Source organism: Juglans microcarpa x Juglans regia, chromosome 4D (assembly GCF_004785595.1).
Source record: "Juglans microcarpa x Juglans regia isolate MS1-56 chromosome 4D, Jm3101_v1.0, whole genome shotgun sequence".
Classification (NCBI taxonomy): Eukaryota; Viridiplantae; Streptophyta; class Magnoliopsida; order Fagales; family Juglandaceae; genus Juglans; species Juglans microcarpa x Juglans regia.
In genome coordinates, this window is record NC_054600.1 from 14,551,841 (window position 1) to 14,576,487 (window position 24,647).

General features: G+C 38.8%; 1 protein-coding gene across 1 annotated transcript in view; it reads left to right on the plus strand.

Moving 5' to 3' along the window:
* Window positions 1-1,683: 1,683 nt before the first annotated feature.
* LOC121259641 overlaps window positions 1,684-24,647 on the plus strand; it is a 64,574-nt gene continuing 41,610 nt past the window's right edge. Inside the window, exons 1-5 of the mRNA XM_041161291.1 lie at window positions 1,684-2,160; window positions 2,871-3,042; window positions 3,124-3,341; window positions 19,127-19,187; window positions 20,072-20,144. Of these exons, the coding sequence (XP_041017225.1) occupies window positions 1,783-2,160; window positions 2,871-3,042; window positions 3,124-3,341; window positions 19,127-19,187; window positions 20,072-20,144 (902 nt within the window). The 5' untranslated portion in view covers window positions 1,684-1,782. The remainder of the gene's footprint in view (window positions 2,161-2,870; window positions 3,043-3,123; window positions 3,342-19,126; window positions 19,188-20,071; window positions 20,145-24,647) is intronic.

Below are 24,647 nucleotides of genomic sequence, written 5' to 3' on the forward strand. Positions count from 1 at the left end.
TACTCACTTCTCCATGTGGCTTTTAATTGATGGTCAAGAAACATGTAGGCATTGATTTAAAAAATTAAATAAATATAGTTTGAATGCTGCATCAAATTTTTCATGAAAAATATTCATAACATGTAGGATTTGATTAAAAGAAAAAAAAAATCGGGTGCAACCAAGAACCTGGGTTTTGGGTTTTTAAAAATTGGTTTCAATGCGGGTATCGATTCAGTTTTGAAACCTGGGTTTCGATCCGAATATACCCAAGTTCCTAGATTGAAACCCGGATGAACAATACTAATCCAAGATAAGGAGAAATTAACCGCAAGTGCAACATTACCTAACCGGTTAATGCAACATTGGAGGAAGGAAGCAACCCAACAAAAAGCTCAAAACCGATTCATCATTGTAAAATCGAACCAAACCGAAAAGGATGCAACAATAGGTTTTCACATCTTTTATAGAAGAATCACAAAATTCAACCATGGTGGTAATGTGAGGTCCATTCTATTCTACAATCATCACATAACAATAGAATCCTCACTCATCCAATCCTCAAAAGTTTCGTCTTCCATAATAGGTAGATTATTTGTCAAATCTTCATTTTCTGAAAGACTTTCACAGCATGTGCCTAAACTAAGGGCTTGTTTTGAAATTGAGATATTCTCTTCTCATCTCATTTCAAGAATTTTCATAATTTTTTTCCCAAACATCACTTAAACACATTTACTTTTCGATTTCAAACCTTCAAAATTTTCATCTAATCATCACATAATTATTATAACTTTTCCAAACTTCTAAATAAAATACAAGAAACAATATTACTTTTTTAAATTTTAAAACAATGATTATATTAAAAATAATATATTTTAATAATATTTTATTATAATATTTTTATTAAATTTATTCTCTCTCATTTCTCAAAACCCAATATTTTACTATTCATAGATTTCTTATCACATTTCATTTCCTAAACATGCCCAAAATAATATTGCAAAAGGCTTAAATATTCTTACAGAGAGCGAAATTTCTGTGCCTCATCCGAACTGATTTAGTTTTGAATGTTAATTTTTTTTTTTATAATTTTTATTGTATTATTGTATATGTAAGAAGTGGTTATTAAGTAAAGGACAATGCTACAGCTCCCGCGGGGGGCTCCCGTTAGAGCTATAACATGTGTTTTTATATATTTTCATGTGTTTTTTTAAAATTATTTTTTATATAGATTTTTTTAATATTTTTTAAAAATAAAATAAATTTAGAACATTATTAAAAACACTTCCTTAATTAAAAAGTAAAAAAAAATCATTAAAAAATACTTCTTTAATCATGAAGTAAAATAAAAATTATTATTTAATATTATTTATTTTATTTCGTGATTAAGAAAATATTTTTTAATCATATTGTATACTTTTTTTATTTTTTAAAAATATTTAAAATTATTAAAAAAATTTATATAAAAAATAACTTTAAAAAAATACATAAAAATCTATGTTAGAGCTTTAGCGGGAGCCCGGCGGGAGCTCTAACATTATTTTAAGTAAATTATTGTTTGGATTGATAAACTGTAATTACTATACCCCAACGATCTTTGCTCGATGCTTACCGTTGGCTATGTACGGGGCGTGCTTTCTGTTAATATTTTACTTTTGGATACCAAGCATTTTCTTTTGTTTATCGAACACGGGAAGTCAAGACACGTGTTATTAAAAAACCCCACCCCCAGCAGTCTCCCAGTTAAACCTCACTCTGTCCCTCTACTGCAATTCCTGAGACCTCTTATCCGACTGCTCATCAATGTCCTCCCTTTTCCTGATCCATACTGGGGCTGCACTCCCCTTCAAACCCCCACCCCTCATCTCTCCCCCTATCCCACGACGCGTTCTCGTCGTCGTTCGCTCTTCCGCAGTCTCCTCTCCCGAAAAGCGAACCAAAACTAGGAGGAGGAAGCAGCATTCCAAGGACAACGATTCTTCATCCTCCGTCCCATCAGCGGCGGAAAAGAGTCTTCGCTTCTCCTTCATGGAGGAGCTAATGGAGCGCGCCAGGAACCGTGACTCTCTCGGTGTCTCCCATGTCATCTATGACATGATTGCCGCTGGCCTCAACCCCGGCCCGCGCTCCTTCCACGGCTTGATTGTCTCTCACGCTCTCAACGCCGACCACCAAGGCGCCGTATGCCATCAGTTCAAACTACATTTCTTTTTTGGTTATTGTTTTCTTTATTATAATGATAATAATGAATAGAAAAATTCTATTCAGGTTGGTGTACCGTGTGGTACATATAATAGTCCTTATATAACATAACTTGATTTAGAAAATAAATTTTAAAATTTGAATCTTACAAATCAAATTTTACTATTTAACCCAGCTTGAGAATAGACTAATCGTTTACGAATCGATTGCAATGTGAGGGGTAGATAAACTGCATCACCCATGTGGATTTACATTGCAATACTCCTGATGTTAATAACCGTGACTTATTAATGACAAGCAGTGGGGCCAACTATGGCATTACTTTATAATTTACTACAGCTTGTTATAACCTGACATCGAGGCAACATGTGTTGGGATAAAGTCTAGTGTGTAGCTTCTAATTGTGTGTGCTCTCTGCATCGGACTGTGGAGCTGTTTGATATGCATGATATGAGTGGCTACGTCTGTTTCTAGCAAAGTTATAGTTAAATTTCTGTAGTCTCCATGGCAGCTTCTTATTTTCATCATTATCTGTGTGATTATTCTTGTTGTGTTCCTGTTGAAGAAGACAAATTCAATAACAACATTATCATTGCTGGCACCACTAAATCATGTAAAAAAATGGTATTCTTGTGTATTTTGCACGATCATGAATATTGAAGACTGAATTTGTTCTTACTTGGTTGCAGATGCAATCCTTGAGGAGGGAGTTGAGTGCAGGCCTTCGTCCATTGCATGAAACATTTGTCGCATTGATTCGATTGTTTGGTTCTCAAGGTCATGCCGCTAGAGGCCAAGAAATCCTCTCAGCAATGGAGAAATTAAACTACGATATTCGCCAGGCTTGGCTAGTTCTTGTTGGTACAAAATACAATCTTGTTTTGCTTATTTATGTCTATTTAGTTGAACTTTAGTCATTGATCAAGTGCTTCTTTTGTGCAGAGGAGCTTGTTAGGAAGAAGCACTTGGAAGATGCGAACAAAGTGTTTTTGAAGGGAGCCAAAGGTGGGCTGAGGGCTACTGACGAAATTTATGATCTTCTAATTGAGGAAGACTGTAAAGTTGGGGATCATTCAAATGCCTTGGAAATTTCCTATGAAATGGAAGCAGCTGGGCGGATGGCAACCACTTTTCATTTCAATTGTCTGCTAAGTGTGCAGGTGACGCTTTTTAAATATTGGTTTCTCATCACACATTTCACCTGTTTGTGTGCTCAAGTTAAAGGTTTTTGTGCATCTTTTTATTTTTTGTACACTATATGGCCCGCGGGGTTTTTCTTGTAAACAGACTTGGTATCGAGCAAGCCTGTTTGTAAAATGTTTTATGGCCATTCTGGGTTTAGCTTCTAACTTGTTGGTATTGAATGTGGTCTAGATCAGGTCTGCACTTTTTCACCTTGCCCATGTGTATAAATTGTAAGCAGTTTTAGATACAAATGATTCGTAGCACAGAATATCGACACCCACCAATAATCTCTGAAAAAAGTAAGCGAAAAAGAAAGATTGAAGGCTATTGACTTATCTTAGTGGGTGTGTTTTTTACCTTTATTAATTGCTTTTTATGGGTACCTTAGATTGGAAGACTTTATTGATACTAACCAAATAGACTCTTCCTTAGATTGAAGATCTATTACATGATAATGTAATATCTTTTGGAGGTGCTTTTGTTACATGGAAAGTAAGAAACACACAATGATTTCACAATCATGTAGAAGTTGAGTAGGGCTGTGCATCCGGATACCAAGGAATATCCGGATCCGCATCCGAATTTTTAAAACCGGGCAGATACTCGCCTAGGTAAAACCGATTCAAACCCGGGTGGGTATCCGTTTTAGATTCCAAGCAAAACTGGTTACCCGGATACTCGGGTTGTAACCAGGTATTCGGTTTGAACTTTTTATTTTTATTTTTAATTTTTTTCTGCAATATTTAATACACAGCAAAATTTTAACGAGAAGAAAAATGACACAATGAAAGTGCTAAAATAAGTATGAACATATACCTAAAAAATATAATAAAAAATTCTAAAAACAGTATAAAAAAAAGATACTAAAAACTCTAAAAAAAAATCTAAAAACAGATACCTAAAAAAAAAAAAAAAAAAAAAGACCTAAAATCTAAAAAAAAAAATTCTAAAAAAGTAAAAGTGTAAAGATTAAAACTTAAAAAACAAACAATTTTACAGACATATAAAATCATTCTCTGTTTTTCTTCTTCTTCTTCTTCTTCATGTTGTTGACTTCATAACTTTTTGCACATATACAATACTTGCTGTTCTTCAATGATTTTCATGTCAGGATCTTCAAAGATTAAACAAAGAAAAGAAAGTCACATCCTCAGATTATACAATATACAAAAAGGGCAATTCAAATTGCATAGACAACCAAAATGATTCAATATATTATCTACCTGTAATTGCACCACTACCTTCATCAAGTTCATAGCTCCACCCTTTATCATCCAAAGTATCATGTCATTGTTGCAACAACAAGGTGGCCATTCCTTCCAGTTTTGTCACCTTGTAACTTCATTTGGAATTGTTGGAAATTAAGAAACATGTGCACATAGGAATTTCTAAACGTAGAACTTATAGTTCAGAATGAAATAACTTGGACACCAAATGCTTCAAACAAAGCAAATCCAATCAATATGAACTTACCATTTTCCACAATAATGCACATTGATGACCACCAAACTGTCCTTTCCAACATGCTAGGAGACCCACCACTCCAGACTTATGACTTTATCTTCTTTAGTTGAAAAGCATCTATAATTTCTCAGGCCTTTTTTGATTAAGTGAAATCAGGTTTCCAAAATCCAGTGAATGGCATCAGAACACTTGAGAAACCTTGGTTTTCTCTCCGTACAGTTTCAGTTTTCGTTGTGGCTTTTTCCTTACTGTTTGTAGTGATTCGTTAATGACTTTTTCTCCTTGAGGGATTAGTGTTTCACTAAGTCATTAGGGTTGTATTGTTTGTGGGCTGGTTTAGATGGGGTTGTGTAATGAGGTGTTCATTGACCATAAGCTTTTTGAGTTCAGAAAGGAGAACGCAAGGTGGTGGAGGATTATAGAAAGTAGTCGCCATGTGGTGAAATACATTTCAATAGATGTTGAAACACTGGGCTGGCTGGGTTCTATGGTGAAGGAAGGCGCATAAACACTGGACTCTCATGAGTTTTTGAGAACTCGTAGAAAAGGTGAAACTGTGTTAAAAGTGAGGAAGGGACGTAATCTCCATGGCAGTTTCATATCCCTTTCAGAATTTGGTCGCGACAAGAGGAGAGGTTTGCTTGTGATTCCAGAAGGGAGGAAGGGGGAAGGATGAAGGAACTTTGGAGATTCTTTAATGGAGCTTTCTGCATCTGCTGTTTCGACCCAGGCAGAGTTTGGAAAGAAGAACAGAGGAGTGGGAGGTGCTTCATCGTCGTGGGCAGGAGTTGCTAGATCGTACAGTGAGGTGCTGAACCGCGTGCTGTGAGAGACGTGGTGCCAGGCGATAACAGTGTCGAGGACGTGCAGAGGTATGGTGGAGAAGACAGTAGACTGTTGGGGTTAAATGAGGAAAGTATATGGAGGACGTTAGTTGGCTTAGAGGCGAAGGTGGGCATCGTGTTAGACGAAATTAGTTACTTAAAACGATGCATTAAAGGCAAGGCAGAGCTGAAGGACTTCATGGGCCGTAAGGATGGGCTTGGTTCTACAGGTCTAGTGTTGGGCCATGGTACAGGTCAGGCCTCAGGCCCAAAGCAAGTATGGAGGGCAGTGGCAATCGAGGTCTCGGGGCAAGTTTCCAGGTCAAAGATTTCGGACCAGGCTGTGGCGCCGATATGCATCTCACCGGCAACTCTTCCAGCACAGAAATTGTCGACGAACTCTGTCGACCACTCAGGTGAGCCAGTAAAGGTGTTCCGACGGGAGGATTTAGAGGAGGGGGAGATTTCGGGGGAGCCGTTAGTGTTGGAGAGTTTGAGAAACGATTCTGCTTCTTCGTTTCTAGGGATGATGGTGGAGAATGGGCTCTCTGAGCCATGTGTGGTGGTCGAAGGTCCTGAGGCTGTGCAAGTGCAATCAGTAGCGATGGAAAATGGAATATCATCTTCGGGTGAGGCTGTGCAGGTGTAGTCTGAGTATCTGCTTGGATCCACACCAATGGAGTTGAGTGTTGTTGGTGGGATAATTTCTGGGGATGGCAGTCCTTGTAAAAATATGGCCTTAAGTGGTGAACCTATTAGCTTGGGTGGCTCGGAACTGATTTTGAATCCCAATAATTGTGTTAGTGAGGAGGGGGCTCTTACTCCTCTATGTATACTTCCTCCCAGTTCTGAATATTGGAGTGTTTCATTGAATTGGATTTTTAAAAAGGTAGAGGAGTTACAAAATGAGGAGCAATTTATGGCCCTTCTTGTGGCTATTGAAGCTAGTAGATCGAAATCAGCTACAAAACAAGTCAGGGAACTTAAACGTTTAACATGCTCCATCAATTATGAAGTTAAGGATGGGAGTAGCGGAAGGGTTAGACCGAAAGGGAGGGGAAAGTTAAGTTTTAATGAAGCCTAAGATTGTATTGTGGAATGTACGGGGTCTCAATGATAGTAATAAATGTCTTCGTATCAAAGCTTTATTGAGATCGTGGAAGGGTGATGTGATATGTTTGCAAGAAACAAAGTTGGGTTTTATTGATAGAAGATTGGTGCGTAGTATATGGGGATGTTCGTATGTGGGTTGGTCCTATTTGGCCTCTCAGGGAGCATCAGGTGGTGTGTTATTAATGTGGGATAAAAGAGTGGTTGAGGCAATTGAGGAGTGTGTTGGGGAGTTTTCGGTTTCGGTGTTATTCAAAAATGTGAGCGATGGGTGGGTTTGGGCTTTTGCAGGGTTCTATGGTCCCAATATGGATAGAGATAGGCGAAGGTTGTGGGTGGAGTTGGTGGGAATTTACTCTTTATGGGATGTGCTGTGGTGTATGGGGGGTGATTTTAACATTACTCGTTATCCTAGTGAACGACCGGGACATCATCGGCACACTTTAGCCATGTCGGAATTCTCTGAGTTCATCTTTGATTTGGACCTTATGGACCTTCCCTTGGTGGGTGGTGAGTACACATGGTCTAACGGCCATGTTTGGTCGAAATTGGATAGATTCCTTGTCTCGCCGTTATGGGAAGCTCATTATCTAGAAGTAAGTCAGAAAAGGTTAGCTCGAGTCAGTTCAGACCATTTTCCCATTCTCTTAGATTGTGGGGGCATTCACGGGGGTCGCCGGTATTTCAAGTTTGAGAATATGTGGCTTAAAGTGAACGAGTTTGTAGAGTTGGTGAATACTTGGTGGGCATCGTACCAGTTTAGTGGCACTCCGAGTTTCATTCTTGCAGGTAAGCTGAAGGCTCTAAAACAAGACCTGAAGAAGTGGAACTTGGAAGTATTTGGGCACACTGACAATCAAAAGTCCACTTTGTTGGAGGAATTGCAGGAGCTAGAGGGTAAGGAATCATTGGGAGGGGCCTCTGAGGAGGAGTTATTGAGGAAAGCCATGGTTGTGTCAGAGTTGGAAAGGGTTTTGTTGGCAGAGGAGACATCATGGTGTCAAAAATCCAGAGCCCTTTGGTTCAAAGAGGGTGAAAGGTGTACGAAGTTTTTTCACAAAGTGGCTAATTCTCATCGACGTAACAATGTGATTGAGTCGCTTCATTTAAGTACTCAGGTGCTATCCTCTCCCACTGAACTAGAAAGTCATATTGCACAATATTATGAGACACTTCTCACTGAATCGGTATCTTGGAGGCCGAAACTTGATGATTTATCGTTTGAGGCAATTGATCCGCAACTTGTGAGTGTGTTGGAGAGACCTTTCGATGAAGATGAGATTTTCAAGGTCATCTCTAGTATGGCTAAGGACAAAGCGCCGGGTCTGGATGGTTTCTCATTGGGTTTCTTCCAAACTTGTTGGGATGTGGTGAAAGGTGATGTCACGCAGGTGTTCAGTGAATTTCACGCTTTTAAAAAGTTTGAGAAATCACTTAACGCGACTTTTATTGCGCTCATTCCCAAGAAACATGGGGCTTCGTGTATTGAGGATTTTCGTCCAATAAGTTTGGTTAGTAGTGTCTATAAGATTATATCAAAAGTTCTTGCTAACCGGCTTAGTCCAGTGTTGGAAAATATTATTTCCAAGCCTCAGAATGCTTTTATTCGAGGGAGACAGATACTTGATTCGGTGCTCATTGCAAATGAGAGTCTAGATGCCTGATTGTGGGAGGGAAGTCCAGGTATTCTTTGTAAGTTAGACATGGAGAAGGCCTATGATCATGTGAACTGGGAATTCCTTTTGTATTTGCTCAAGAGGTGTGGTTTTGGAGATAGGTGGATTTCTTGGATGCGTCATTGTATTTCATCGGCTCGGTTTTCTGTGCTAGTTAATTGCACTCATGCTGGTTTTTTTGATAGTTCGAGGGGTTTGCGGCAGGGGTATCCGTTATCTCCTCTTCTTTTTGTTATAGTTATGGAGGCGTTGAGTAGGATGGTGCAGGCTACTGTTGATGGGGGTTTTTTATCTGGTTTTCAGGTTGGAAATGGCTCTGGTAGCCATTGTATCATTTCTCATCTCCTATTCGCAGATGACACTCTGATTTTCTGTGAAGCGGATAGGAGTCAGGTCCAAACTCTACGTGCATTATTACTTTGCTTTGAAGCAGTGTCAGGACTTAAGGTCAATCTTGGCAAATCTGAGATGGTCCCTGTGGGTGTGGTTCCTAATATACGCAGTCTAGCAAGACTTCTGGATTGTAGTGTGTCCTCTTTCCCAATGAAATATTTGGGCCTTCCGTTAGGCGCAACTTTCAAGAGTAGAGCAATATGGAATGGGGTGGTAGAGAAGATAGAGAAAAGGTTGGCTGGATGGAAAATGGTGTATTTATCGAAAGGGGGTCGTCTCACCCTTATCAAGAGCACCCTCACTAACCTTCCCACTTATTTTTTTTCTCTTTTTCCTATGCCTGCAGGGGTGGCGAATAGGATTGAGAAACTTTTCAAGGCTTTTTTATGGGGAGGCATAGGGGAGGAGAAGAAATTTCATTTGGTTAATTGGAAGACAGTATGTGCCCCAGTTGTGAATGGGGGGTTGAGTGTATATAATTTGAGAACTTTTAATAAAACGTTATTGGGGAAATGGCTTTGGAGATATCATTTGGAAGGGGGATCTCGGTGGAAAGAAACTATAGATGCTAGATATGACGTTGCTTGGGGTGGTTGGTGTTCCAATGAAGTGAGAGGGGGGTATGGAGTGGGGCTATGAAAGTTTATAAGGAAGGGGTGGACAAGTTTCATAAATCATATTTGCTTTGTCGCAGGGGAGGGCAACCGTATCAGTTTTTGGCGGGACATGTGGTGTGGAGATCAGACACTGGAAAGGGTGTTTCCGGCTTTATATCGTATTGCAATTAATAAGGAGGCTTCAGTGGCGGATGTGCGGTTATCTGCTCATGGTTCGCATCAGTGGAATATTTTGTTTAATAGGGATATTCATGATTGGGAATTATCTATGGTTTCAGACTTTTTCAGCTTGCTACACTCCTTGGGGACTTCTATGACACAGCATAACAGTTTGAAATGGAGGATTTAGAATCACAAGAAGTGCACAGTAAAGGCGTATTATAAACTCTTGATTGCACAGGATCGCACCCCTTTTCCTTGGAAGAACATTTGGAGGTCTCGTGTACCTTCTAGAGTTGCTTTCTTTGTTTGGAATGCCACCCTTGGGAAGATCTTGACCACGGACAACTTGAGGAAGAGAGGATGTGTAATGTTGGATTGGTGTTACATGTGTAAAAAGAATGGGGAATCGATAGATCATCTTTTACTACATTGTGATGTAGCAAGGGGGTTGTGGGATGAGACTTTTAGAAAGGTTGGTGTGGCTTGGGTAATGCCTATGAGGGTGGTGGATTTGATGGCTTGTTGGAGAACATTGCAGGGCAATCCTCAAGTGGCAGCAGTTTGGAGAATGATTCCATTGTGTATCATGTGGTGTATTTGGACGGAAAGGAATGCGCGCTGTTTTGAAGACAAGGAACGAACAACGGTGGAGCTGAAGAATTTTTTTCTACATACTTTATTGCTTTGGTTTTCAGCTATTGTATTAAATGGGGATGATATTCATGAATTTCTATCCGTAGTTCATCGCTCTTAGAATGTATTTAGGAGTTCTATTGTATACTTCCTGTGTACATGGTACATGCCTATTTCATTCACATCAATAAAGTTTATCTCTTATAAAAAAAAAAACTTACCCAAAAGAAATTCACTCAATGTCTAACGTGAAAATTATTATCTTGTAGTTTCTCTTGTGAACATTAAAGCCAAGAGTTACTTATATAAAAAAAAATTAAAGCCAAGAGGCTTTGCATCTTCCTCAATTTTAGACATGAAGGGGAGATAAGTCAAATTTCCATATCAGAGCAATAAGCATGAAACTGTGAGTAGGAAAAAAAGCATGTTGATTAGGACCAATTCTCTAAGAACTACTTATTAAGTTTGAAGCTCTCATCTGGGTCAATAAAAAAAAATTCACAAATATATGAAAACAACATGTAACAATTGAGATCATCAAACTCCACCTCAAACAAATAATAAAAATTATGATAGAGACGCGGCAACGCCAAAGCTATCACTACGAGAGGCAATGATATTTCCCACTTATCCCATCACATTCATAACTGCAATATTTAATAACAAAATATAAGCAACATGAGATTACAAGCATAAAGAAAGACCCATCACATTCATGCAGAAACAGAGGAAAACAGATCGGAGATACCCTTCCTATTGTGGCAAATGGGCTTGAAATTTTCCTCTTTGCTGAATCTGTAATCTGGTGCAGCAAATCTGTTCCCTTGGCTATTAATAGTAGGGTCTGCACTCCCTCCAATTGCATACATTTCCCAATGAGTGTAGTCATTGTTCACCATATGGAAATTCCCGTGCCTACATCTGCATATATATGTGAAAGAATATGTTCAACACAACATGAAAATAAAGGGCATATATGAATATTATTTACAATACAAGAACTCCTACAGCATCACCAACATGAACACTTCATAAAATGTTTCCAGCATCTTCAGACTTCCCAATGTCAATAGCACCAAAGATTGGTCAGAAAGCACCACAAACCACTAAGGGAAAGACACATGCATATTCTTAGATATAATAATATCACTTGCTATAATTGATCAGTAGTTCATGTTCAAAATTGGCCCAGACTCACTTACAGAGCTGTCAGTGAAATTCTGGGACTTTATCTTCCTCAAACATGAACTCTTCTCTATAGTCAAAGCAAAATATAAGCAAAATGAGATTACATGCACAAAGAAAGACCCATCCAATTTTGTTTCAATCCCATCCGACAAATACCTATTCACCTCCGAGCCAAATACTGAATTGTTTTGCTCCTCAAATTTTGCAAATTTTGAAAGAACTAGAAGTATTGTTTGCAAATTTTGCAAGTTGTGTATTGTATATTGGTTTTTCATGGCTGCCCAAGGAGGTGGTAAGAGGCATAATGTTGCTACATCCCTTATTGCTGTTGGCCAACAACAATGGATCGGTGGATGGCAAACTCCCAAGGATAAAAGGGGGACATCTTCTCAAGGGAGGATATACAACTACCAAGCTACAAACGAAACAAGCAAGCCAAACCAATCAGCCAAAACTTCCAACCAATACAACGTAACCCAATCTGGTGTGGTATGACAACAAATTGTACATGTTAAAATTTATTGTTGGTTTATGGTAAATACATTGCACATATTTCAACACTTCTAACCAATACAACGTAATCTGGCGTGGTATAACAGTACACAACTTGCACCAGTAACCCAAAACTTATGCATTTAAAGATGGAAATACATTCAGAAAGATAATCACAAGGACCAGAAGTTCTTCTCCAACTTCCCAGAAAAAAAATATTTTAAAAACAATTTTTTTTTTTGCCTGGAAATATTTAAAAAAAATATTTTAAAAGTAATACTAATTACACTACTGTTTCTATTAAATTCTTCAATATACATCTATCATACTACTGCATCCCAAAACGACAACCCCCGATAGCAATAGACTTCTAATCATTTAGCCTATCAATATCCATCTCGATCCTTTTGGCTCATAATCATTTAGCAGAAAATACAGAGTCACAACTAAACCCAAAAATACAAAAATCCCTATACACCCATCATTTACATACAAAACCCAGCATTCATAATCAAACTTTAAACATAGAAATAAAAAAATTACTATACAAACTGACATTCACATGCAAAACTCAAAAAAAGTGAGAGGTGTATCGATAGTAGCGAGAAAAAGCTAGGGCTTCTATGATGTTAACGGACGACGACCGCTCAATGGCAGCGATGCTAGGGTTTCGGGGACTTGATAGAGAGAGATGCTTTGCTAGGGTTTGCTATTTTGGGGACTTGAGACTTTGATAGAGAGATAGGGAAACTGCAAAGTGGGGAGAGAGAGAGAGAGAGAGAGAGAGAGAGAGTCGGGTTGGGGAAGTGGGAGGAAGTATATTGGGGCTGGGGAAGTAATACAAAACCACATTGTTTTGTAACATAAAACAATTTTTTTTTTAAACAAACCTGGTCACGGATACCCGGTTATTCTTGGTTCCGTAACCGGATTCGGGCGGGTAAGATATTAACTTACCCGCTCGGGTCCAATCTGGGTTGATAACCGCTTGGATTCACCCAGATTTTTGGGTTCCGAACTGGACTGGGAAAAAATTTGATCCCGATGCACACCCTTAAAGTTGAGTATAGGGCGATGGTTAGCAGTTATGGTAAATCATATTGGTCACAAGTTTTTCTTCAAGGATTTTTTATTCACTTTAAAATCTGGTTTGGTTTGGCTTTGCTTTGTTTTTTTGACCATCAGACTTCTCTTCATACGGTTTCATCTTATGGTTTATGAGAACCTAAGCATATTGACGTTACTCTAATTTTATTCAGTATTAATATTGAGTAGGAAGATCATTGCACCATTTATTAATTATAAGAACCAAGTCGTAGATGTGTTCATTAAGTCTTTTGGTTTGCGTGGTTTGAAATTTTTTGTTTCAGCTTGGGCATACATGACATATATTCTCTAACTTGAGGGGAAATGTTAGAGAATAGGACATTCTTGTGATAAGTATTTCAAATACTGGTATAGACACGTATAAAAGTTAGTGTAGAGAGGTAGAGGAAGTAATTTTTCTCCTCTCATAGTTCTTTCACAAGCCCTAGCATGAACAATTGTACTTATATCCTACATCTCCTAGAACTCTATCCCAATGTCTTCATTAAATAATTGTGCTGTGAAGCTTTTGTGGATTTTTAGAGTGTCCCAAGATTGTAAAGTTGACGCCTTGACAGATTTCTTTTTTAATTTATTGTAAACAATGAGAATAAGGGTGGAGGTGTAGACAAACTTCTTTGGATTCCATCCAAGAAGGGGAAGTTCATTACCAAGCACTAACTATTCAAGATACAAATTCCTTCCCTTTGAAGAACATATTGAAGATTTAAGGTGCCCCTAAGAGAAGCTTTCTTCATTTGTACCGCTTCTTTATGGGTTGGTGTTATATGTGTAGACAGGGAGGGGTTATTTTTGTTTTTTTGATCGGTAAACAAATTTTTATTGATCAAAAGAGAGACAAAATTGCCCAAGTATACGAGACATATACATGAGCAAGTTTATGTCTAGTTTAGAGATACAAGGAAATCATGAAAAGACCTGCCATGAAAATCAATTACAATCAATCAATGGAGTAAAGTATTGAAAAACAAAATTCTAAACTCTTCCTTTGATCTCTCTTGATCTTTAAAGCATCTTGCGTTCCGCTCCCTTCAAATGCACCACCATAGACAAATAGGTAACATCTTCCGTATGGATGCAATTTGAGAGTTGCCCCTAATACTTCTCCAAGAGGCTAAAAAATCACATACCCTTTCCGGCATCACCCATGCTAACCCCAATTGTGCTAAGACTTCGGTCCACAAGGTCATGCAATCTCACAATGTAGTAATAGATGGTCAGCAGACTTGCCGCTCTTCTTACACATGTAACACCAATTCATAGCTATAATGTCACATTTTCTTAGGTTATCTATGGTAAGAATCTTCCCCAAGGAGGCTGTCCATACAAAAAAAGCTGCCTTTGTCTTCCAAATGCTCTTCAATAGGAACGGGACTGAGTTGTGCATGTTCAAGGAATGATAGAAAGAGCGGGATAGAAAGAGCGGGCCATAAAAATTCCCTTCTTAGAGGGACGCCAATATATCTTCTCTTCACCTTCCCCCGACGCACAAGTGGAGTACACAAGGTCAAAAAAGGCCGAAAAGTCATCCATCTCCCAATCTTGTGCATCTTTATGGAAAGTGAGGTTCCATTGGGAGGGCCATTGGAAAAGATAACTAAATCTGCTATTGATGCTTCTTTCCTTCTTGCTAAGCTATAAACTTGTGGAAAAACATCCTTGAGTGCCCGATCACCGCACCATAAGTCATGCCAAGATTTTACCTTCACTCCGTTGCCGACTTTGAAGCAAGTATGTGCTGCATAAATGTCCCACCCTCTTCTAATATGTTTCCAAAGCCCAACTCCATGAGGCCCACTCACCTCATTAGAACACCACCCTCTCCATGATTCCCCGTGCTTCAAAGCAATGACGGTTCGCCACAAGGCCTCCCGTTCTTGGTGATATCTCCATCACCATTTGCCAAGCAAGACTTGGTTGAAAGATTTCAAATTCCGTATACCCAAGCCTCATTCTTTGATGGTGAAATTTATCGCCCGCCATACCCTTGACCACTGACCTGACCTCTACCTCCTCAAATGGCCTTTTGAGTCGTTCCACAACCTGCGGGTCAAGAACATAAAAAACCAGCCTGTCAAGTCTCAGCCTCCACTCAAATTGTTCCGAAAACAACTTATCATGTTAATTGACAATGTGGTCTGCTATCTCGGTATGGATGGATGAGATTGCCCCATCTATCAACAGAGTATCTATAGCATTGTTCCGCCTATGTGAGTTGGCCACTTGGTGAAAAAACTTGGCGCATCTATCCCCTTCCTTCAACCATAATGCTCGTGATTTCTGTTGCCATGATATTTCTTCCAAAAGAGACATCCGTTTAATGTTTGCATTCACTTGGGATTTGCGGGCCCACTTGGTTTCAGAAAGAACTCTCCTCTTCCACACCCTCTAAGCCCTTAAGCTCCTCCAATAGAATAGTTTTTTGGCTTTCCACATTACCGAACTCTTGTGTATTCCACTCCTTCAAGTCATTTTTCAAAGACTTTAATTTGCAAGCCAGTGTATAGCTAGCATTACCATGGAAATGGTTAGAAGACCACCATTGTCTTATTCTGTCCAGAAAACCCTCTGACTTCAACGACATGTTCTCAAATTTGAAGTACCTTGGACCTCTTCTAATGCCCCTGCAATTCAAAAGAATGAGAAAGTGATCTGAACACAACCTGGGTAGTCTCTTCTGAATGAGATCCGGATAGTGTGCCTTCCATTCTGGTGAGATTAGAAATTTGTCTATCCTTGACCAAGATGGAAGATCTCGGTTGCTAGACCAAGTGAAGGAACCACCTGCAATAGGAATATCCTGTAAATTCTGTTTAGAAATGAAGTTAGAAAAATCTAAGTTAGAAAAATCTACCATGGGTGAGTTGAAACCTGAACCACCCCATCTCTCACTTGGGAAACGGGTGACGTTGAAATCACCTCTAATACACCAAGGTAGGTCCCATATGCTACTAATACCTGCCAACTCATCCCATAGTAAGCTTCGAGACCGGTCAAGATTAGGCCCATAAACACCTGCAAAAGTCCACTGATAGCCATCCATGACATTTTTAAACGAGCATACCACCACATAATCCCCCAAGAAATCTTCCACTTTTTCCACCACTCTTTTATCCCATATTACTAGTATGCCTCCGGATGCTCCATTGGACGGTAAATAATGCCATCTCACTTGAATACAACCCCACAAACTCCTAATGATACGAAGAGAAATTTTAGTTTCTTGTAGGCAAACAATGTCAACTTTCCAACTTCGGAGAAGGGATCTAATACGTAGGCATTTATTCATGTCATTGATCCCTCTCACATTCCAAGACAGTATTTTAGGCTTCATTAACAAAAGTAGTGTCCCTCCCTTTTGCTCTATCTCTCCCCGAATTGGTCTTCATGAACTGGTCTTCATAGCCATCACAGGAAAGTCCCACCCAATCATGAAACTCCTCTACTTTTTTTAATACCCAATATGATGCTCGAGGTGCAATATGAGGTGGGAGCATCTGTAAGGCTGACGGGCTACCCATCTCCTCCTTCTCACTGCCCTCAGAATCCACAAAAAGACTCAACAGACTGGTACCCTCCCCTACTGGGCTTATCTCCTTTCCCACGATAGAATCCACAGATTCCCCTTCCTCCACTCCCGGCACGAAGAACACCCCATTTGACCCACCCATAACTTCCTCAGCAAAAATCGGGACTTTCTGTGCTTGGTTAGAAGGCAATGACTCGACAATGGTAACCAGGGCAGCCTCGTATTTCTATCCCGAAACTTCCCTTTCCTCAAAGGAACTGCTTGCAACCTTCCCCCTGCTCGCAAAAGTCTCCACTGGCCTCAGCGTAGTTGTTTGTGTGCCGGGGACCTCTATCGTGCTGGTCTGTGCAGCTATCGGGCCTTTGTGAGCAATAGAAACATTGGAAATCCCTCCTCCATACTCAGATATTACAACCTCCGGCGACGGGACCTCCATCGGAGCCTCTGAGACCTTTGGCGACTGAAGCATAGTCGGCGACAGTGGCTCAGGCCCACGCGTCGACGGGCCACCAACAGCCTGCGGCTTTTTCCTCCAGAACGGGCCTCCATTCTGTGTTCTCGCCTTGGGTTGGAGCTTGTTACCCTCATAAGCCTGGCCCTTCCCATAAGGCCCGCCATTCGAGTCCCGTAAGCCCAATTGGCAACTCGAGCCCACGCCTTCCATCGCATAACCCTCAACGCACCGTATTAACGAAACAACACTATTTGTTAACTTCCCCAACGAAGTCTGCATTTCACGTAACTCCTTCAGGATTTTTTCCTCTTTCAGCCCGACCGACCCTCTACCATCTCCTCCTCCACTCTGAGCAGCTACCGAAAAGGGAGGTGAGCCCTTGTGCAGGTCTGCCATCACAATGTGCTGCGCGGCTCGAGGAACTCCTAGAGCCTCCTTGCACGACCTTGACGGCAAAGCTACCGCCGTCGCTTGTGGTGAGTTTCTGCCTTGAACACCTACTTTGCCCATATCCTTCAGCACCGCCACCATCTTCCTCCACTCCATTCCAACCTTGTCTTTAGGTATGAGTATGTAACTCCGGCGACCTCCCCCACCATACACCGCCAAAACCATGTAGGAGCCACGAGAGTTTGAGCATTGCTGGGTAGTGAGGCCTCTGTTACCTTCCCGACGAGCAGAGTAGTAACCTTTGCTCCCAGACTTCAGATAAGCCTCTAGCGAGTTAGCCACCCAATGGATAGTCTCTAAACCTAGCCATAGACAGCTCACACCTTTCCATCCTTTCTCAGTAATGCACACCTTACCCCCCATCTCTTCTCACTTCAAAAACCTTTGACTCAATAACTAAACAACTAAAAGAACTCATAGCCTTGCTTCAATACCAGATAACCCCTGTCAACAGCCCGCAACCACCATCGACGACATGAAAAAGTCTAAAGTAGGAAAAGGCAGAATGTAATAAACTTTTACTAGAATCAATGCAACTTCTAAACATATTCTGTAAGCTACCACAAACAATTTCCCTTGGACTGAAGAGGCTAGTTGTTGTGAGAGCATGACTAGTTTGTAGCTCTATATACTCTGAAGGCTCTTTTACACACGGGAGGGGTTATCATAGACCATCTTCTACTTCATTGTGAGGTTGCTAGTGTCATGCGGTATGATTTCTTTAGCAGAGTTGGTTTAACATGGGTTATGCCTAGAAATGTAATAGATCTTCTTGCTACCTAGAGAGGATTAAATTATAATACACAAATTGATGCTGTGTGGAAGATTGATCTGATTGATCTATTGTGGTGTGTTTGGAGGAAAGGAACGATAGAAATTTCGAAGATTGTGAGCAGATATTGGATAAACTCAAAACTTCTATAAAAGTTTGTTCCTTTGGGAAATCGCTATAGATTTCAATGGACGCCTCCATGATTTGCTTGTATTGGTTTATAACTCAAACTAGGTATTTCTCTCGTATATGACCAGTGTACTTGGGCTGTGACTGTTATTATTATCAATGAAATTTACATTTACCTACGGGAAAAAATGTGCTGTGAAATATCTTTGCAGAGACAGACTGGTTTCATTATTATTTGCCTTGGAATATATAACCTATACTTTGGATATGTTTTGAACACTTGCCTATTGTGTCCCAAATTTTAAACTACTCTCTCTCTCTCTCTCTCTCTCTCTCTCTCTCTCTCTTGCATTTTATACATGTTGACATGCAGCTGATAGAAAAATGTATTGCCGTGCATAAGGCCATGAGTGTTTTGATGTTTCCTATTTTCTCCTGCCAAAACACCCAAACACCATTTCCTGCCTTCAATGCTTGGGTTTATTTACAACTTCATGTTTTCAAAAGTTTATGCTTTCTCTTGAATACGCCCTGTGTATTCAGGGCGTATTCGGGTTGCCCTATACGCTTTTAATAAAATCAACTTACTTATCAAGGAAATGAAACATACTTTAGTATGGTGGTTGAGCTAACAATAGAAGTATCAGCTGATCTTTTTATCTTATAATAAAATATTTGAGACTGTTCAAATTCAATCTAGTTTTTGTTTTTTTCAGTTACAGATTCTGCAGTACTGATTGCTTCCATTTTTATTTTTTAGGCTACTTGTGGCATACCCGAAATTGCTTTTGCTACATTTGAGAACATGGAATATGGGGAAGGTTCGCATTCTCTCTTCCTCATTTCCTGCTTGTTTGCTAGAATGGTTATTGTTAGTCAGTATGCATTCAGAATTAGTTGCACAACATTTATTGTTTCAGATGATGGGGCAATTTAAAACCTTTTCAGTCTTTATTGCAGTATGGATACAACAAAGATGCACCTTGGGTATTTTGCAATATGTTCAAATTAATTATTCTTAAGCTGTACTTTTCCAACTTTTCTCTGATTGATGTGGAACAAAAGTATTGATACAAAAGAAGGAAAGACTACAGACAAAAGGGGAAATTTCTCACCAATACAATTGAAATGGAAAGAAAGTGAAAAGGGAATAAAAAACTATAACAATGCAAGTCAATGTCAATATGGGTCATTGGGTGACAACTAAAATATTCAGTCCCAGTTCTTTCTCCTTTGCTAGCAGGTTGCTCTTCTTGCGAACTGATGGTACTGAGTAGTTTGTACTTTTGTTTTTTTTTTTGGTTTGTGAAAAGGTGTAAGCTCTCTCTCTCTCTCTCTCTCTCATTTGACTCTGCTTATTCTTTTCTTTTTGTCTTTCTTTCATTGGGTGTTTCAGGATATCGGATTCTATTTCGTTTTTCTTTCCCTTGGAAACCTTTAACCACTTTGAAACACACATCAATAGTTGGAGATGGAACAGCTTCATGGATTAATAATTAATCCCTTATTGACCTCCATAATGTTAACTGTACTTGATTCATTGTTTGAAACAAACTCCACAACCGATTTCTTGTTACCTTCACATTGTAGGTTTCCATTAGATGAATGGATTCTCCAGCTTTTGTTTTCAATTATCCAAGGTTTATATGTGATTATATCTTTGTTTGTCTGGTGCTAAATTCTTACAGTTGTCTTTGCATACCAGATTATATGAAGCCAGATACCGAGACTTATAATTGGGTGATCCAAGCATATACAAGAGCCGAATCTTATGACAGGTGATTTTGTAGCACATCGGTATCAAAGACATGTACAACTATCCATAACTGAGTTGTTTGTTGAAAGCATGCAATGATAACTTCATATTTTGGATAGCTCAAAATTGTTACTGAACCCTATCTCTAGTGGTGGTTCTCAAGAACATGGAACTCCTACCAATATTCAGATTAATGTCGCAATCAAGCTAACAATGTAACAACAACAATTTAACTCAATTTTGTTTGTTTAAACCCTGAAATGATCACTTCATGCAGATCAATTTCTTATGTAGACCATTTTCCCTTAATTATTAACAATATCAGACTAAACTTGGGGGAAAGTGGAAACCTTCCAGCCTCCCCTCATCCTGAAGCCCTCCCATCTTATAGTTTGAAACCTATGCCCCTTGCATTCTAGGGGAGACAGATTTGACTGCAAAGGCTGGTTGGTATTTCATACATTAAGTACAAATTTATGCACAAGCGATTAGTGCTACCAGTGTTAAGAAAAAAGTTTGTGATTGCAAACCAATTTGACATAAGATCATAGATGGACACAATAATCAGCCTCTCACAATTCCATACCATCCAATCCTTTACCACAACGACTGGGCAGAAGTTCATAAACGTGCACAGCAGTTGTGCCTGTCAAGCTAGAAGGCCATGGTTTGTGTGAATAGTGGCCAATGACCATAGACCCACTGTAACACCCTGCTCTCCGATAAAGTCATTTTTAGAATTTTCAAGGAATTGGTGTGTTACTAAACTTGAACTTAAAAACTTTTCTTCTAACAAAGCGTCAGATACAAAAGATTCCATAAATAAATAAGCCAATCTTTATGAAATACTTAAAATCCAAGAGAGAGTTTGCGGAAGCACTTATTTAAAATCAATAAAGTTTCATGTGCTTATCAAAATAACTTATTAAACTTGAAATCATAAAAACTGAGCATGACAGAAACTGTCTAGGCCTCTACCTCGCCTTCCTGGGTCAAGTCTTATCTTGCAGCCCCATCCTCATAAAGATCATCACCTGGGGTGGTTAAACATAAATATATACAAAAATGAGTCGAATACTCAATAAGCAACACATCATACAGTAAACATAATAAATATAAGATTTCTTGAAAAATATACATACTCATAAATACATACATAACTAAAATGAAAATGAACCTGATCTATACATGAAATGCATTAACTTGTCTTTCACTTGTCATAGGCCGGTATCCACTGTTGACCCCCGTGAGTTAGGGTTAGTGAATGTAAGTAGATTCCGATTCTGTCCGTGGCTGCGGGTTGTGGAATCCATACATAAGGAAGACACACTAGGTGCACTACCAACATGTACAAGTTGGCAATGTAATATACCCATAATATATGGTACCTTCTTCATATCATAACATAGGCCGTTACGTATCTTATCATTCATATTTCATCATAATCATACTTGCATACTTGTCATATCATGTCATATCATAGATTTCACTTATTTCAAGTGAAATCGCATATTTCATAAAATGTTGTGACACATGTTTCTTCACATAAAATCATGACTTTTCATAAATCTTTGATGCATAATTTTTTCATAAAATCATGAGTTTTCATAAATCTTTTGATGCATAATTTTTCATGTAAAATCATAGATTTTTATAATTTTATCATGATTTGGGTACATAAAAAGGGATTTCCAATGGAGGGCGTACATGCAAATATTTTTATAAAGGACATGCTGTTTACCGTACATATGTGTGTGGGTATGCTGATGCTACTTACCTCGTATCGCTAAATCCAAAGTCTCGCTTCGTAAATCGTTACCTATACTAAGTATCATATATCACTAAATTTAGAAGTGTGTCATAATGTTTTATTTAATTTGATACCTACCAAGGAAAATCACTTTAATAATTAATCAGTTTTTTTCTGAGTTTAATAGATACTAAGTCCATAAGTAAGCCCTTTGTAATGAGATATACCAGACCATTTACAATCTGCCATAGTTACAAAATTAAGGGCAATAGCGTAATAATACTTAAAATTCTACCACTAGATTTAGAAAAGAAAGAACATAAAAATCTATACTAGTACTAGTCTGCACACGCTTAACAAAAGAAACGAAAAGCATGAAAGCAACTTTAAGGGCGAATTCGAAATAAACCTAAGTCTACATGTGCTTACTGAAAATTGATCGTCATGTTTTATGACAAGGCCAGAGGATGGCATAATTGTAATTAACCAAAAGGCTAAAAGTTAAAAGAAGCACTTAACACTTGAAAACAAACTTTCTGCGGGGGGAGAGAGAGAGAGTCCTGATCTAATTACACAACAATAAACCTTCATGTGGAAAAAGGAAAGTAAAAGAATTGAAAGGTATAGAGTTTACGGTTGCGGTCCAAGTGAGAGGAATTAAAGCAATTGAAAACTGGTGCCATTCGGTGTGAGAGAGAGAGAGGTGAGAGAAATTCAGAGAGAGGGAAGATCTTACCAAGAGGAGAGAGAGGCTTTCGTACGTGCTTGACTGGGGGTGCTCTGTGTGATTTTGGGTAAACAGAAACTACATTGGAGCTTGAAGAGGAATGAGATACATGTAAAGTGCATGGGCTGAGCGTATATATATAAGGAGTCGGTTTAAGAGTTTTAATGTGAAGATAATTTGTAGAATTGTAAGAGAGTTATATTAGGGGCATGGATTTTAGTGGGTGAAGACGTGTATGACTTAGAGTTTGAAAAGGCAGTCGGTTAAGGAGTTTTAACCTGAAGATGACTTGTAGAGTTGTATCCCTGTTAAGAGAGAATTATTCCATTGGCGTGAATCCTAGTGGAAAGTGGAGATGTGCATGAAGTAGAGTTTATGAAGATAGTCGGTTAAAGAGTTCTAACGTGAAGATGACTTGTAGAGTTGTATCCCTGTTAGGAGAAAATTCCATTGGGCCTAACCGGTTTGGGTTCATTCCATGGGCTAAAAATTCAGTAATTTAAATTGGGTTTCTAAATTATCGGCCCAAAAATTCTGAAATTTTTGGCTAATTTTAACGACCTAAAAGATAAAATTTGGGCCTAACTAAATGCCAAGAAATAATAATTCGCAGTTTATCCAATATGGCCCATAAAAATCCAATAACTTCAAAAATCTTAATAGCACGTGGCCTATTCCAGTACAGCCCATTAAATTTATTTTAGGCCCATTAGATATTTTTTTGCTATTTCATCCCTAATAATATTGGGTCGGGTCGTTACACCCACTCATTACTGAACTTGTTGAAGAGATGAAATATAACCAAGGTACATCTTTTTAATTTGAGGTTGCATAATATTTCGCATAAAATCATGAGTATGCCCCCGTGCGATAATGGCACGATCTGCCAACCTTGGTTGGCATCATTTGTGGTTGAGGCTGGAACTCAGTTTGCTTATATCCACTTCTAGACGGTCAAGTCTTTTGTTCATGTTGGAAGCTTTGATTAAATCACTTTTGACTTCTATTTCTGGTAGTTTGATTTTTCATTTGGAAGCTTCGATTCACTTATGTTGTTGATTAATTTTTTCTGGTTGGTTTTTTAAGAGTTATTGTTGGTTACTATTGTTTTGATAGCTGGCTAGTTACTTGGTGATACAAATGTTTTGGTTAGTTGCTGGTTCTATGTTGTTTGGGAGCATCCTTTCTTGTGAATTACAATGTTTTCTCAGTGTAGTGATGTCAGATCAATCTTTTGTTCCTTTTGGTTGTGGTCTTTGTGGTTCTAGTAGTGGTCGATGAGGTCCCAGTGTACATGGCAGACTTGATTGGCATTAAAGCCAAAACTGAAGATGAAAATCTATTGATGTTTTTTTCTCATTTCATGTAAGTACATTTTTGCTTGAATCTTCTTTGATAGTGGTATAGAACAATAGTATCATTGGAGTAGATACACGAATTACTTAAAACAAAAGAAGTTGAGTATGTGTAGTGGTCCAAGTAAAGTGAAAACAGAAAGAATTTGGAATATTTTATTAATATATCCGTTTTCTTGTTCTGGTTAACTTCTCGATTCAGATGCAATGAATATACTTGTAGATAAATATGTTAAGCTTCTGTCACATGAATGAACTATTGCTTCTCACTGCATCTACTCTTTCTAACTTAGATGTGGCATTGTGTCTCTTACCACCCCCTTATGCCCTTCAATCTTCTTCTTGTCCCTTATCTATATGGCATTCTCATTTAGGTCATCTCTCTCTTTGAAGTTGAGGTGTCAAGTTACAAGTGTTAGTTATGTATTCTCTTTACTTTGTGAAGCATTTCAACTTATTTAAAATTGTTGTGTGTCTTCTAATCCTCAAGTTGCTAGTTGTGTTTCTAATCCTTTTGACTTGATTCATTCTCATGTATGGGGACCCATTATGATAAGTCCAATAAATTTCTATGAACTCTGCTTTTCTCTCCGTACACTTTCACGATGGGTGATTTGTTCTGGTGACCTTTGCCAGAACCATTCTTTGGGTGATTGTTTTAGACCATAAGGGGCCCTATGAACTTGAAAACAG